The 15,741-nt window shown below is 38.5% G+C and overlaps 1 protein-coding gene across 1 annotated transcript in view; it reads left to right on the forward strand.

Annotated features, from left to right (window-relative positions):
• The window catches only part of LOC107690091 (protein diaphanous homolog 2-like), a 153,940-nt gene that overhangs the window by 99,819 nt on the left and 38,380 nt on the right, over positions 1-15,741 (forward strand). The window contains exons 8-10 of the mRNA XM_016488329.1: positions 14,545-14,619; positions 14,741-14,810; positions 15,378-15,514. Of these exons, the coding sequence (XP_016343815.1) occupies positions 14,545-14,619; positions 14,741-14,810; positions 15,378-15,514 (282 nt within the window). The remainder of the gene's footprint in view (positions 1-14,544; positions 14,620-14,740; positions 14,811-15,377; positions 15,515-15,741) is intronic.

Consider the following 15,741-nt stretch of genomic DNA (forward strand, 5'->3'; position numbering starts at 1 on the left):
GACCGATAGGGGGGCTGAAACCCACCTAAAAAGGGTTTAGAACCGCCCCTGGTATAGCGTGCGTAATTATACTGAAACATAAATATATAACCAGTTTACCTGATTTAATGTGATGGCTGAGCCTCTTTCTGAGATAACAATATGCCAGTCCGTGGTTGGATTTCCGACGCAGCTAATCGTAAATCATTTACACTGTCAATAAGCGTGACCAGGGTTGCCAGGTTTTCACAACAAAACCCGCCTAATTGCTACTCAAACCTAGCCCAAAACTACAAATGCGGCAACAGTGTTAAAGTAGCCCAATTCCGCTGGAAAACCGCGGACTTGGCAACACTGAGCATGACTGATACTCGAGCCAACTCTGCTCTAACTGTCGACTAGCAGTGGGAGTCAGATTGCCCCCTAGTGGATGGCTAAAGATTTGTTAACTCGTATTCATAAATCCTCAAGGGAACATCTCTGAATTAACTCTGAATCAAGGAGGTAAGAGTGCCAGAGAAGAGAGAGGTCACTGATGTGAGGCCTTTTAACTTCTATGGAGATCACATCTCCAGGGGGTCAATGAGCCAATGGTGACTTAAACTTTCAGAGGGGAAGTTTACAACTCTTTGTATTCGAACATGGTATATGTAACTGGATTGGGTGTTGATGCAAAAACTATTAAAGAGACGCGTTTAGCTGATTCACCCCTAGTCAGACACCGCTATGTCACGTAACAGCAACAAAAACAAACAAACACTGAACAATTGTCTTTTTATTAACTAACATTAACACAGATTAATAAATGTATTGTTCCATGTTCGTTTGTATACTAGTGATGCAAAGTCCGATTCATTTCCGCAAACCGGTTCTTTTGTGTCAACACATATTGAAACATTCAAAAAATAAAGTTATTTGTGTGAAAGCATATTGCTGATTATTGCCATATAAGTCAAGTTAATGGTGTTTCTGGTCACAGTTTCATTAGTGGATCCTTTGTCTGTTGGATTATTTGTTAAATATAACAAATAATTGTGTGTCTGGTTTATCCAGACGTTACACATTCTTTCATTCATAATAAGACCCATCTCAGTTCCCCCAGCCTGCTCTCCCAGAAAGTCGTATTACCTCCCCTCTCATGGACGGGATTTTCAAATTTAATTTGGTCCCAGTAGCGCAGAGGAACACTATATGACAGCAGACTCTCTCAATTATTTACCAGAGCACTGTCTGAGAGATGGCTCTTAATGTGAATCAGTGAGCGCAGCATATAAAGTGGTCATCACACAACTGGCAGGCAGACGATCTCTTTAGGTCCACCGTTGTGCAGTGGGAGAAAGGACCTGAGCAGAACCACCATTTGATACGATGGCATTACACGCCGTGCTCTCAACAGATGTGTTTTGCACTGGAAAGCAATTAATAGACACCCCTGCCCTTCTCCCCAGATGGAGGTACAGTGCAGTGAGTCAAAGGAACACAAACACCGGAGTGACTTTGCTATTGTTTTCCTGTCACAGAACACAATCTAGAATGTGAGTTGTAGAACACTGCGCCTCAAGGTAATCTCTTGTTATTGCCCTAATTAAATGAAGGGATTGCATCTCGTTCTGTTGTCTTTATCAGATCATCCCAGTGTGCTGTCGGGGCCCCGTGCATCCAATTATTTACTCCACTGTTAGCCATTAATCATGGGAAATGGATACAGAGCGCTGTTCTTTGAGAAGCCCACACTTCGTACCCCCATGAGGACGGGTTGTTTGTAAAGATCAGACTTGCTGACTGAAGACGAGTGGCATCAGCACTTCCTCTCGATAAAAGGGCAGTTTGCGCTGAGGGGCCGGCGAGGCCAGGACCACCCTCCGGGCTTTTGCAAATGGCTGAACTTGAGAGTACGCAGTCAGAGAAGGGTGCCGACTGGTGTCTCACTCACCCACTGAATGTCATGTCTTGCTCAGAGAGAAGCACCCTGGGGTGACGGAATGCATGGAGATGTTCAACGTGCTAATATCATTCACCTTTTACCCCAGTCTATCTATTTGTTTTTGTTTGTCTTTTAACCACACTGAGGGGATACTCAAGCTTCTCATCAGCGTGCTTACATTACAGTTAATATTAGTGGAGCTACTTATTACTGATCACAAAACACAAAATCCGCCAGTGTGCTGAATACTGTGTTAATGTAACCTTTACAGTGTTCTGGGTTTATGTACAGGTGCATCTCAATAAATTAGAATGTCGTGGAAAAGTTCATTTATTTCAGGAATTCAACTCAAATTGTGAAACTCGTGTATTAAATAAATTCAATGCACACAGACTGAAGTAGTTTAAGTCTTTGTTTTTTTTAATTGTGATGATTTTGGCTCACATTTAACAAAACATTTCCACGACATTCTAATTTATTGAGATGCACCTGTAGTTGAGGCATTCGCCCCAGTGACAAGAACTTAATGCACTGCTGTATAAGTGGACAGTTTCATGTGCAGTTTCAGCTTTATTACATTTGCAAGAACCATCTAAAGACAGTTTGAGGTAGGGTATTGCATACTGTAAGAGTAGTTTCTTTAGATCAAGAATCAAAGAATAGCTAGACTTTTTCCATCCCACACTAAAGAGAGAAAGTTAGGTCTCTGCTTAAAGTTTAATTCCAATGAGACCCAACCAATTTCTCCTGAAAGGGTTGGTCTTTTTTTTTTTTTTTTCAAATAGACTATGTGCAAGTTTTAAATGTTTGGACATAAAGGCATAGTATGTGCTGAATGAGAAATTAATTTGTGATGAAAATGACCCCAAGTTCCTTCACTTTGCCAAGGTGCAATTACTCATGAGTCTGTTCACACCTTATCTCTGTCCTCTGCAAGAAATATGTTAGTGTGTGAATTCCTTTTAAGTCATGATTCCTGCAACATGTTCTGTTCCATAATAATCAAAACTCCACTCACAGGAGTGCCGAAATGGGGTTAATGACAGTTTATTCATGGATGTAAAATGGTAAAATTATCACACATTTATTTAAATAAGTGTTGCCTTTAATGGAATGGAATTCTAATAATTGCAGACTGTTGCTTTGCAAGTCTGTTGAATTTCGCTTTAATTTTGTCATAGGACAAATCTATGAATTATATAAATTGTTGTTCTGTATGGATTATCCTGAAAAACATGCTCTGTTTTGACTGTTCATGTTTCAGGTTTCCATTCCCATCTTTTTGTGACATTTGGGATGTACTGAAGTAGTATAGAAAAAAAAACAGATACGATGTGAATGTGCATAAAGAAAGTCATGTGGCTCAGGCTGCTATTATCTCTCTCAGATTTCTGTCCTTAAATACTAGAAAATAATATTCTGTGATCAATTCAAGTTAAGGTCAGTCGACAACATGAAAATGAATAAAAAATACTTGCCACCATGACAATGCAATTTCATAAACCCTAGAACTCTAAAATGACTGTAAAATAATTGTTAAATACAATTCAATAATCAAATATGCTTTGTACATTGATCAATCAGAATATAGGTGTGAGTAAGAAGAGCTGAGCTCCTGTCACTGTCTGCTTATCTCCTCTCATTGGTTGGCCTTTGTTTATGTAATAGTTTAATTGCTTGGGCTGAGCACCTGTTTGGCCATCCAGGTGGCTGTTAGGCTGGAGAAGACTCTCATTTCCCAGTAGTCCCTCACAGGTGTGGAGCTCACAGCCTCACACATCTCTACACAGATGGCTGTGCTCGGGGCGGATACAGCATCTTCCTTCAACATTTGACTTTGCTTCTCCACCCCCACCCCCCACTTCCCCTCATTTTTATATAATTTTTTCTCCCAATCCTCCACAGCTCATTTTGGTTGACTAAAATCACTTATTCATCGTCTGGCTTTTTCTCAGTATATATACATCATTCTCTCACACTTGTAGTCTTGTTTCATTAACTCTGAATTCTTAGACTTTCCAAAATGCAGACTAACAGATAGTCATTGGGTCTTATTTCCTCATTTATGTAGAGTTAATATGCACTGTAACTAATGACAGCCATTTTCTCTCTCATGCTTTCGTTCTCTCTGTTTTTATTTCTTTCTGATACAGCTGTACAAACAGTGCCACAGGCGTGCAATGTAGTGCAGAAACAATATTACGATGCAAGAAGTAATCCAGTACTTTCTTAACACCCACTCATGCATAAAACCCTCCAGCTTTGTCATCCATTCCAACAGTTCCGATGGCTCTTGCGCTTCCGCACATAGACGAGCAATGAGATATCTTCAGTGGCGTACAGACTACGCTGATTCTTCATCAATGCACCACCAATAGGAATTCGCGTTTCGTCCGCGACATGGCCCCATTGCACTCTCCTGAACATCTAAAGGGCCTGACTTTTCACTTTCTTGTGCTAAGCCCGTATTACACTCTCCGCTTTTACACTCCACTTTAAATCCCAGCTGTGACTTCCGTATTGAATCTGCAGGCTCAAAGATATGAAGCAGAGAAAAGAAGACAAACCTGAACTTGGCTCCAGCTTTTCATTATGTCCAAATCTTCATGGTGGAGCTGCTGCATTTTTCCCTAGAGGGTTTTTTTTAGTAGTAGTACTTATTTATATATTTTGCAGTGTAGGGTTTGAATGTAAGCTAGCCTTGTGCTGTAGTTACCAGTGTGGGACATGAGCCTGAGGAAGCAGAGATGTGGATTGGAGTGAAGATGTGCTGACACTACCAGCCACCCCACAGAGCCTGTGAATCCATCATTCTGCCTATGCGGCCGTCCTTCGCTGAGTGCCCGTGGACACATGTGCGGGAGGTAATGGGCTTATTAGTGCCTTTGAAGATTTGATACTGCTTTAACAGGAATCCGTTCAGCCTTAGATCCTGAAGGCTATAGCCCTACTAGAGGCTTTGAATGAGCACCAAATGGTAGACTATGAAACAATCACACTCCAGGTGTCACGATGAGTGTTCTTTTAAGCACCAGACTGCTTAGAAGTGCACATCCACTTGTATTGCCACTTTGTATGATGGGAATCTATTGCTCTGTTCCAAAACCTAGTGAATGTGTAAGGAGGAAGCATTTAAGGCATCAGGGCTTCTGTCCATTCCAAAAGGTAAGCATCTTAATTATGCTGCTTCCAAAGAGGCAAGGAGGCAGCATAATAAATTAGGCAAAAATGCATCCTTATTAGGCAGTCCCATAATGCACTGTGTGCGTGTGTATATATGATGGTGGATGAGGAGAGAGAAATAACTATGATTCAGTGCCTGCCAAAAGTTTGGAAATGCCCTAGGCAAAGTTGGGTTTTTGACAATGTCAGCATAAATCTTTATACTTTTATGGATTGCATAAGGGACAACACAAACTATGTTAATAAATAATAAAAACAAATCATGCATCGAAGCCATCTCTAAACTTTGTTCTAATTCATCTGTTGTATACTAACCTTAATTAGCTATCAATCAGTGGTATTTTAGTACTATTAATATGCTAGTAATATACAGTACTTTTGAATTAGCTTTTATTTTTATTTTTCGTTTTGGATTTTTATTTTAGTTTTAGTCCTTTTGCTATTTGCGTTTGTTATTTTTATTACTTTTAATATTTCTATTTAGCTTTAATTTGTAATTATTTCAGTTTTAGTAATTTTAGAACGTATTTTATTTCAGTTGCTAAAGCAATATTTCTCATTTTAAGTTAAACTTAATATGTAAATATACATTTTTATTTTATTTTAGCTTCTTTAAAGTCCCTGTTTTGTCACACCACAGAAAAATGTATTATTAACAAAAAATCCGCCAAGTAAGTAAAATAAGTGATCAAAATCTTGAAAAAATGGGCGGTATCCTCTGCTCTCAAACGCTGGGGGCGTGTCCAGACGGGAGGATGAAGGCCGAGACAGGAAATAGTCGGTTCGGCCCCATTTACCAGTAACAGCGGATTATCAGTGAATCCCAGTTGTCTCCGATGAAAATTTATAAATTTATCCGGTGTAAAATGATCACTGCAGAGGCGGGTTTTGGTGGTGATCCTCAGCTCTCCATCAAGGTGGCTCTTCACAAAATTAATTCAACTCTTTTTGATATAATCATTATTAGGAAATTTAAATAAGGACACCGAGCTGTTTTGTATGTTATCGCAACCAGGAAATACGCATTTCAGTGACAAAGGCATAGCTAGCTAGCAAACTGTGTAGGCTGTGTGTTACTAACGGTACTGACAACTCACGATTGAGCGGGAGAACTGATGCGAATGTGCTCTAGTTATAGTGTTAGGGGAGGGGCCATGGCTCGGGGGCTCCAGTGCGTCATCGAACCCCCTTTTTAGCCCCACCCAAAAAATCCTGAACACAGAATTGGTGAAAAACTGTTTAACGGTCTAACTCCACTATTCAGTACTACATAGTTCAGAGTCTTTGTAATGTGTTTCAGCAATACATTTGTAACATTTATAATGCTTTCAGAAACAATTATCAGAATTGACTTTACAGGGACTTTAATGAATTAATGAAAACATATTTTTATAGTTTTATAGTAATTATAATTATATTATAGTATTATAGTAATGATTTAACAATAACAACACTACTGTTGACCAGTAAATCTGTAAAGACGTGCTGACCCGATAATCTAAATTCCAGAAAAAATAAAATAATAATAATAAACAAAGAAACCTATTGCTGTTATGATGTAATAAAGAGAGGAAAAAAAGGAGGATTTTGTTGTTTGTTTGCATTTTTGCATTTAGAACTTTTGGAGGGCACTGTAAGCAATTTTAAATTTCTTTCCGAAATTTCAGAAGATGTCCGAAGACAACTTTGATTAATAATGTATAAGTATTGGGAAATAACTGTCTGGATGATGTCTGTTGATCATCTTTTACTTTGTGGGCCTGAGATGTACTTTCCTCACTGTCAAGGTCAGAAGAGTTGAAGCAGACAGGCTACAGTCTTTTGAGGTAAAACTTCGAACATCTTTAGAGCTACTGTATGTTGAGTTACCCCGAGAAAGTTATCAAAACTTCACCTGTTGGTCCGTGAAATAAATTGTCTACATTGTCGTGGCAACAGAGTGAGGTTGAGTTTGTAGCGCTCTGCTAAGGTAATTTTTCCTGTGCTGTGCGACTAGTTTCTGCTCTCTCTCTCTCGCTCTCTCTCTCTCTCTCTCTCTCTCTCTCTCTCTCTATGACGGTTGGCTCTCTCTCTCTCTCTCTCTCTCTCCAGACTGCAAATGTTATTAGAAACCTAGTTCTGGCCCTCAGGCTCTGGATCAGCTCCCCTGATCCAATCCGTGTCAAGGAGAAATAAAGGACTGAAGTCGGACAAATTATCAATTCATACTTGCACAGCTACGATGTGAGATTTGATGTTTTCAGCTCATTAATTTTGGCCTAATGAAGAAAATAACCATTTTTAACATCCGTTTTCTGCAGTGTTTTTATTTTAATAAGTTCATAAGTGAAGTTATTTCCGGCTTTCATTTGTGCAAATATATGCTACTTACTAATTATGTTGTTTAGCACTATGTAAGACCCAGAGTTTGATTGGACTTTTTCTTATTCAGTCTTCTGCCACTGTGATTAAGCTGTCTGTAAAAATAGATGCTGTATTTTCTTCGTGAAGATTATTGATTAGGGCTGCACGATAACTGCAAGCTGCACAAAACATGCGCAAAATATGATCGTGGTTTTGCGCAGCTTGTCAGTGAACAACGTCTCTGTGTAGTAAATGCTGCTCCGTGTGAAAGCACGCACATGATGGAGATTTACCGCTGATTACAGTACAGCCTTTACTGGCAAGATGCGCATTAAATATCGCATGCGATTTATCGTGCAGCCCTATTATTGATCACGCATTTAGCCGTCATAGCCCTGCACGCCCTGTCAAGCCCTTTGTGTTTGTGCAAGCCAGTGTACCTGAGACTGTGTTATAGAGGGTCTAATAGAAGCAGTGGTCACATCTGCCACTACAGAAGAGCTTTATCCGAAGCAGTAAAGGAACCCACTAATCCCGATGTCCTTCGTGACTGGGTATATTTTAAGCGGGATGCCCATTTCATTTTATGCCACCATCTGTTAACCTCAAAGCTAGCCGTATCTGTGGAGCCCTGCAGCAAGGCATACATAATTCAGATATCTGATTTGAATTCCATATTGATTTAAGTGAGAAATGGTATTGCACAGGTACAAGGGGAAAATTAGTATTCTGCCACACTAAATTCAATATCTTTGGGCTGTCTGTGATTTTCACCGCATCCTCTCTTGTTATTAATTGTTTTGTCAAGCCTTCTCACCTTTTATGGGAGGTTTTTGGGGGCTTGTCTCACACTGAAATTACATACTGCGATAGAGTAATCTGACTAATATGGATTTAATTTGTCTGTTTTTTATTTTCAGTGCAAGTATTACAAATCCATAATTCCATGACAGTGTGATATAAATAGATTATATATGTTAGTGCTCCATATTAGAGTATTTTTAGGTTTATTTTTCCTCTAGCACACTGTGTATCTGATGTTTTTGAGTTATTTGGGTCAGGAGATTGAGGTGACCTACATGTTTCTGAGTGACAGCCCACATCAGTCCTTTGGCAGCGTGAAAAGCCGCTGTGAGCACACACACACACACACACGCTGCCATTGACTTCTGAACGAGGGAATCGCTAATCCATTAGCATGCGAGGTGACTGTCATGACTGATTCCCTTGTCCCTGTCTGCCCGCTCTCTGACATACTTCACCACCAGATCAATAATACCAGATGTTTGAACTTAAGTCTAAAATATTTATGGCCTCTGGTGAATTGAGTTAAACTGTCCCGCGTGGCTCAGATCAGGTCAGCTCCCTTATAGCTCAAGCGGATGTTTTAGCACACAGGAAATGAAGCTCTGATTTGATTCGCACTAACACAAAAAATATTAAAATGATCATTAAAATGATTGCACATTAACGTGAGAAGTGTTGAAGGAAGACCGGGAGACATGAACAAGGAGGTTTTTAATATCTGGAGAAAGCCATCCGTTTGCATTAGCGACAACCCTGAGCTGTGACGTCAAAAGCAGCAGACAGGAAAAAGTCAATTTACAAAAAAGCAATAGCAAAACGTATATGTATTTGTTTTGTTTTTATATATGTTTGTATTTACTTTATATACTTTATACACTTTTAAGAGTTTTTTTTTTTGCACATTCTGCCTTCTGGAAACCCGCTATCAATGAAGCCTTTCTAAGCATTGTATTTAGTTAATGCACTTGATCACCACTTAGTCATCACTTAAGCAAATTCCCAGCGACTTTAAATGTGTTTAATCCTGCTACTGCTCCCTCCTTTCTCATGTACTCACAAACTTTTGCGACCTTCCGCTTTTTCTTTGTTATCATGACCCTATATTCACAGCCTACAATTCCAGAGAGAAGTAGAGCTGGTATTGATGTGCAGTCATTGTGGCTGTATGGAGACTCCTGCTGGGATCCAAATACCATTAGAGGGAACAGCGGCTCTTTTAAATGGAGCAGGTTCTTGCCCCAGAGCCTTCCTTCTAAAGTGTCTGGCAGGCACATCACAGAACGCTGACACCAGGGATATTGTTCTTCGAGCGTGCCACTTGGTTCAGTCCCCGTTTAACGCTCCAAAACTCAGTATCTGTCATGCGTCTGCAAAAGGCTCTGTGAGAACACAGGCTGCCCGTGTCTGTCCACTTCACAATTGTGATTAAATCAGCCAAGCATTTTTTTCCATTCCCTTTTTACCTGTCTATCACTCACTACCCAGCACAGATAATTACGACTTTTCTCTGGCATATTCATTTGAAGAGACGGATCACAATGGAGGGAGGGGAGTGATAAGCAAACTTTTGCCTTGTCATCAAAATAACAGTCATGGGATAAACAGCAGAGCAGAAAATAATGTCTTCATTAGAGCAGAATGAAGAACTGTCTGGAAACGTTACAAAAAATATAATTAATTTGAAATGTTGTGGTTACTAAGTAGGTAGCTCATACTAGTGGATCTTTTGTCCTATTTTTTTTTTTATTACTCTGTTGATTAAAATGTGTTGCTCTTTTTTCAGTCTAATCTTCGTTGCATGCTTATGTTGACCTCTCATCTGGTTCTTCAAGTATATCATGGCCTTTAAGCATGAATGTGCTTAATAGCCTGCCGTCTGTTTTATGTTCGGTACATTTCTTTCTTTCACTCACTCACTCACTCACATTCCTGACATTACAAAGATACTTTACTTAAACCGTGGAAGTCAATCTCTTTTCAGGCTTGCCTTGAGCCTCCCTGTGATTTCAGCATCACTCAGAGTCATGGACATTGTCATGAACAGCATAAAGGCCTCAGTTGCAATATTTAGTCAGTGACTAACTGTTCTGGTGCTCGGTGGTGGGTTGAAATGTTGAGAGCAATTTGTTGCTAGGAGCAGAGGGCCTCGAGTGAAATAGAGCAGTGCTGAATAGGCCACGAGCAGCCGAATGAGACGGTCCATGGCTTAGCTCTAATACAATTTGAAAGGCATTACTCTCATAGAGTGTTCTCAATGACAAACCACTCTAGAGCTTCTTCAAGTGCAATAACAATGTCAGCCAGGCTTTTGGTTGACATTAGAGGGTTCTGAAAATTAAGGCACGTGGTCAGAGAAATAACCTGTGGTTATCGTAAGGCAGTTAACTGACTTTTATAGCGTCAAGTGGTGTTATACAATACACTCCTGCTGATGATCATTAATGATTTTTCACATGCATTTGCAATTTATTATGTGATGTTCATGATAGCAGTATAATGTCTCTGTGATTGCAAATTGAATGTCAAACCTAATTACTGTACGATTCCACTACAACTGGTATTGTCACAATTGTTGCAGCTTTTTTTTTCATTTAATTTAATTGGCAATAATATTTTGTCATTGCTACAGTAAACACTAATATTTCACCATCACAGAGACAACAGTGTTTATGTATTTATTTAAGAATTATGTTTTGAAAGCGTTGTCAGTTTATTGATTGTTTAGCAGTATGTGTATGGAACAATTATTGTTATAAATATGTATACTTTAACAGGCCATGCATGTTTCATTTAACCCAGAAAATATATTTGCTCATGTCAAGTAACTCTGCTAGCTTTGTTGCCGCTTAACTCCAGGATTATACCAATCAATATTTCATGAATAAGTCTAAATCAAATCGTTGGATCCACACCACAGAGTGTGGGTAGGTCACTGATGAGCTGATTTGACAGGAAATGATGCATTGTTTACTCAGGGGTTTACAGGAAAAGCTGACAGGTAATCTAAGATTGACTTGCAGGCAGACAGAAAGACAAGTGAAGATGCTTAATGAATCTCGAACGTGTTAAACTGATGCATGATGCCTCTAACTGCTGAGAGACAAAAAATCTGATAGCACTCCATGCTGGTGTCTTAAATTCAATCATCTTTTACTGGCTATAGTTATCTTTTGAAAGCGCGATTTCCTTTCATTTTCATGCTTGTTAGTGGTATGAGCATAGCTTAATCTGATTTCTTAATTTATATTTGAATTATCTGCATTACAAGTTTATAGAGCTGTTCAATTTGTAGTCCTAAAACCTGGAAGAGAATGAGCGTATTCGAGCCATAATTCCCTCAGGAATTTCTAAAGTTTTTAGAATACATTTTTTGGATTTATGAATTAAATTTGGTTAATATTGCTTGAAGATACTTTCATGATTAGTTCTGCAATATAAATTACACAAAATCATAATTCAAACATTAATTTTGAAACATGCTTTAAAAAAATACAACACAACTTAACATAAATTGCTGATATTGGATATACACTGAACAAAATTATAAACGCAACACTTTTGTTTTTGCCCCCATTTTTCATGAGCTGAACTCAAAGATCTAAGACTTTTTCTATGTACACACTTGATGCACTTAAACAAACAAACAGAGCAAATCTACATGTATATACCTATTTGCAACCTATATCTTATTCCTATCTAGTAGCCTATGTGCACCTGCCTCAAGATCTCTCAGTCTGTTTACGATCCGATAGATGCATGTGACAAAACAGAAAATGCTTATAAAGTAATCAAATGTATAAAAACACTGCATATATTCTTCACTGTGTAAAACTTCTTATGAATTTTACAAAAGTGATTTAGTCAAGAGCAGTGATAGATTTTTTCTCTTTTGTTGTTTGATTAACATGATTGACAGACAGCAGGAATATTAGACTGCTGTCACTTTAAGAGCTGCCCGGATCCAATATGCTGTTACATATGTGTTTTCTTTCTCTTAAGACATGTGCCTTCACTTAAGACTTATATTACTGTGTTTACGAGGATACTTGCAAAGACGGCATTTTGCTACATACAAGTGTGTTCATTTAACCATTCAAGGCCTATAAAACGGTAAAAATATCTGCATTAAATACTCCCGTGCTCTATGAGCACCGTGTTCACGTGCGTGCCCCTCTTTGACAGCGCTCAGAAGCAGTCTTTCAGACAGCAAGTGCATATAACGAAATGAGTTCTCTTTCACTGCTGAATGCATTTCAACGGCTTAAAATCACTCATTTTTAAACAGCAATGCTTAAAAACGCATGCAAATGATCAGTTTTCATGTCCATTTAGCATAGCAACATCACATGGGCGTGTAACCGTGATAGAGACAATAGTACAAATCTCTACCGTTATAATCTGTAATCTCTGTTTTGATGCCTGAATGTGCTTATGTCAATTACAAAGATTGTATTTATTTATTTATTTTGACAATAGTTTAGAATTGTAATATCGACCATAATATAAAAATTTATTTTTATTGGCATTATTGGCAAGAATTGTATTACTTGTGCATTAATATTTGTGTTAAACGCCTATCCTATATTACTCATAAATTGAAAACTGTTATTTAAAAAGCCCATTATATATATTGAGTGTGAGTGTGGTTAGAGTTTTGTTGCTCTTGTTAGGTGACATGACCGCAGATGTACAGTGTCAATGCTGGGTAAGGTTTCACTGGGTCTTACCACACTACCTCAGATGTTTTCAACATTCATCTGCTGCAGACTGAAACCATAACCCACACTGTTGTTATAAGTGAATTAGATGCACTCAACCACGTTGTTCTTAAATCCCTCATTTCTACTGGCCACCTCCACAGCAGCAGCATTGCTTTTATATTTCAAGGCTAGGTAAGGTTGCGCACGAAGCTCTTATTTTTCATCAAAGACCTCAAACTGCTTTTTCTTATAAGAGACAGTTGAAAAGCGATGAGACAAAATTGGAAACAATAAACGACAAGCCCCCTGTAAACAGATGGGTACAAGTTTTGCACATTATACTGTTATGTTTTATTAACAAATCAGGCCATTATAATGTACTGTACAGCAAATGGTAATAAGTTTCAAATTGAGTTTGGTGGGTCGTTAATGAATTTTGAGTAATGGCATGGTGAGCCCCAGTCTTTGTAATTTTAGATTAATTTAATTGCAGATCTATAAAAAAGTGCATTTTAGCCACCTTAAACTGCCCTAGGCTGCAGGCATCACCCCTAATTGAGGGTCCTGTGTGACCATATTGGTTTATACAAATGACTTTAATATGCATGTTGCATTGTGCACTATGATTATCAAAAAGAAAGGAATAACTCATTGACTTATGGTCCTTTATTGCAACAAATTGCACCATGTATTTAGGTTTATTGACAATCTGGAGCTAAGAACAAGTGATGTTAATGACATACTCTAAATGCGATCACATGCTGCTTAGCTCTCTCACTCTTTCTTTCTCTCTCCCTATTCTTATCCCCCCAGATCATTTAATGTCTCCAGATACATTGTGTTTTATAGCCAATTATCTAACACAATCCATTATCAGTTTTACTGTTATCTCTCATGCATTGCTTTATGTTCCTGTTGGAGTGCATGGCCTGCGCAAGTTGCCTTAAGGCACCGCACACAAACAGTTATTTCATTTGCATTTGCCTTCACTTCAGTTTCAATGCGGCATTCTTAGGTGAATCTGTTTGCAGAAGTGTGTTAATCACGTGAATCCAGGGCTCAGAATCTTTAAAAAGTGGCAAATGTAAGTGTTGACTTTTAACTGTGAGTGTTTTAGTACAAAGACATACAAATTGTCTTCCAAAGAAAACTGTTTTAATGACTTTTAATTCAGTGAAATAATTCAGCTAAATATCTCCTCTAAGATGCATAAATATTTTATTCTTTCCTCCAGAATTCCATCTGGTCATACATATGTCGAAATTTCTTCACATTAAGCCACCAACAGAAATGTGGGGAACGGAATAATGCAATTTTTTCATGTTCTTGTCACATGTGACATTTTCGGAGAGACAGAGAATGACTCGTTTTGTATATGATGCTGCAGGTGCCACAATGACCTGTGCTGTTTGTCAGTAATATAGATGTGGGGGAAAAAAGCTGAGAAAAATCTCACTGTTTCCAGAGTTGAGAAACAATGGAGTGGTGTAACCCAGCTCATCTTCAAAACCAAACTTTTCTAACCTGTAATGAACTTGTTCGCAGTGTACTTGTTGGTGGGTTTATGTATTCTAATGCAGTTCTTTGCCTGTCTCTTCCTGTTTTTAGCTGGGTGAATAACTTTGGCCATGAAGGTCTCGGGCTGCTTTTGGATGTGCTGGAGAGGCTTCTTGACAAGAAACAGTAAGTTATGCTGGACTTTCTGACGTCGTCATCTTAAGAAATTCCCTTTCTTCAGTGCCTTTGGATTGCTCAATCACCAACTCTTATCTTTCTCTTTACTCACTGATTTTCTTTCCCTCAGGCAAGAGAACATTGACAAGAAGAACCAGCATAAACTCATTCAGTGCCTCAAGGCCTTCATGAACAATAAGGTGTGTTTAGAATTTAAAAGCTCCACCATGAGTAGTTTATATCATTTTGCAAAAATTGTCCTTGAGAATGAATACATTTCTGATTGAAATACTGCTTCTTTATTAAACGGGAGCAAACACAAATGAAGCTTGTTCAACTCTAGATAATCATCAGGTTTAATATTTTCTACAGCTGCTTTCATGCCTAAATGGTAATGACATTATTCAGTTTATACCTCAGCCATGTTAAATATGAATGCTATTTTATTCCAAACACTTTGCTGTTTTTATTTATTTAATTTATTTTTCCCCAAGTGAATTTCAAGTCAAGTGCAGTGCATTATGCTCTGTGAGGAAGACAAAGATGCAGGAATATGATTATTTGTCCCTGCTGCCCTGTCCTCATTTAAATTATTTTATCCTAAAACATTTTTACACCTGCCTAATTGACTCTTTCAGGAGAAGAAAGCCTAAATTTGTCCATACACAAGGGGATCATTGTGTTTGCTTAAAGTTTAAAGGGATTATCCATTGCAAAATGTTTACATTTTTACAAGTTGTAGTAAAATGAGATGTCTCTGTTTCCAGTATGGCCTCCAACGTATCTTGGGGGACGAACGAAGCCTCCTCCTCCTCGCAAGGGCGATCGATCCTAAGCAGACTAATATGATGACTGAGATTGTCAAGATTCTGTCAGCTGTTTGTATCATCGGAGAGGAGAACATGTAAGATCATCAGCTCAGTATCATTTAATGTGGTTTATTATACTGTTTTCTTCAATATTTCCTCAAGTGGCTTGAGAATCTACCTTCAAATACGCTATATGAAATACTATTACAAATTATATATTGTGACGAGTTGGCTGCCTCCCCCTAATTATCATCATCACCCCGTCCCTTAATCGCCGCCCTTCACCAGGCTCCCGACAGGAGTGGGTGCGTGAGAGAGGAGG

Source organism: Sinocyclocheilus anshuiensis, unplaced genomic scaffold (genome assembly GCF_001515605.1).
Source record: "Sinocyclocheilus anshuiensis isolate Anshui unplaced genomic scaffold, SAMN03320099.WGS_v1.1 scaffold1737, whole genome shotgun sequence".
Taxonomy (NCBI): domain Eukaryota; kingdom Metazoa; phylum Chordata; class Actinopteri; order Cypriniformes; family Cyprinidae; genus Sinocyclocheilus; species Sinocyclocheilus anshuiensis.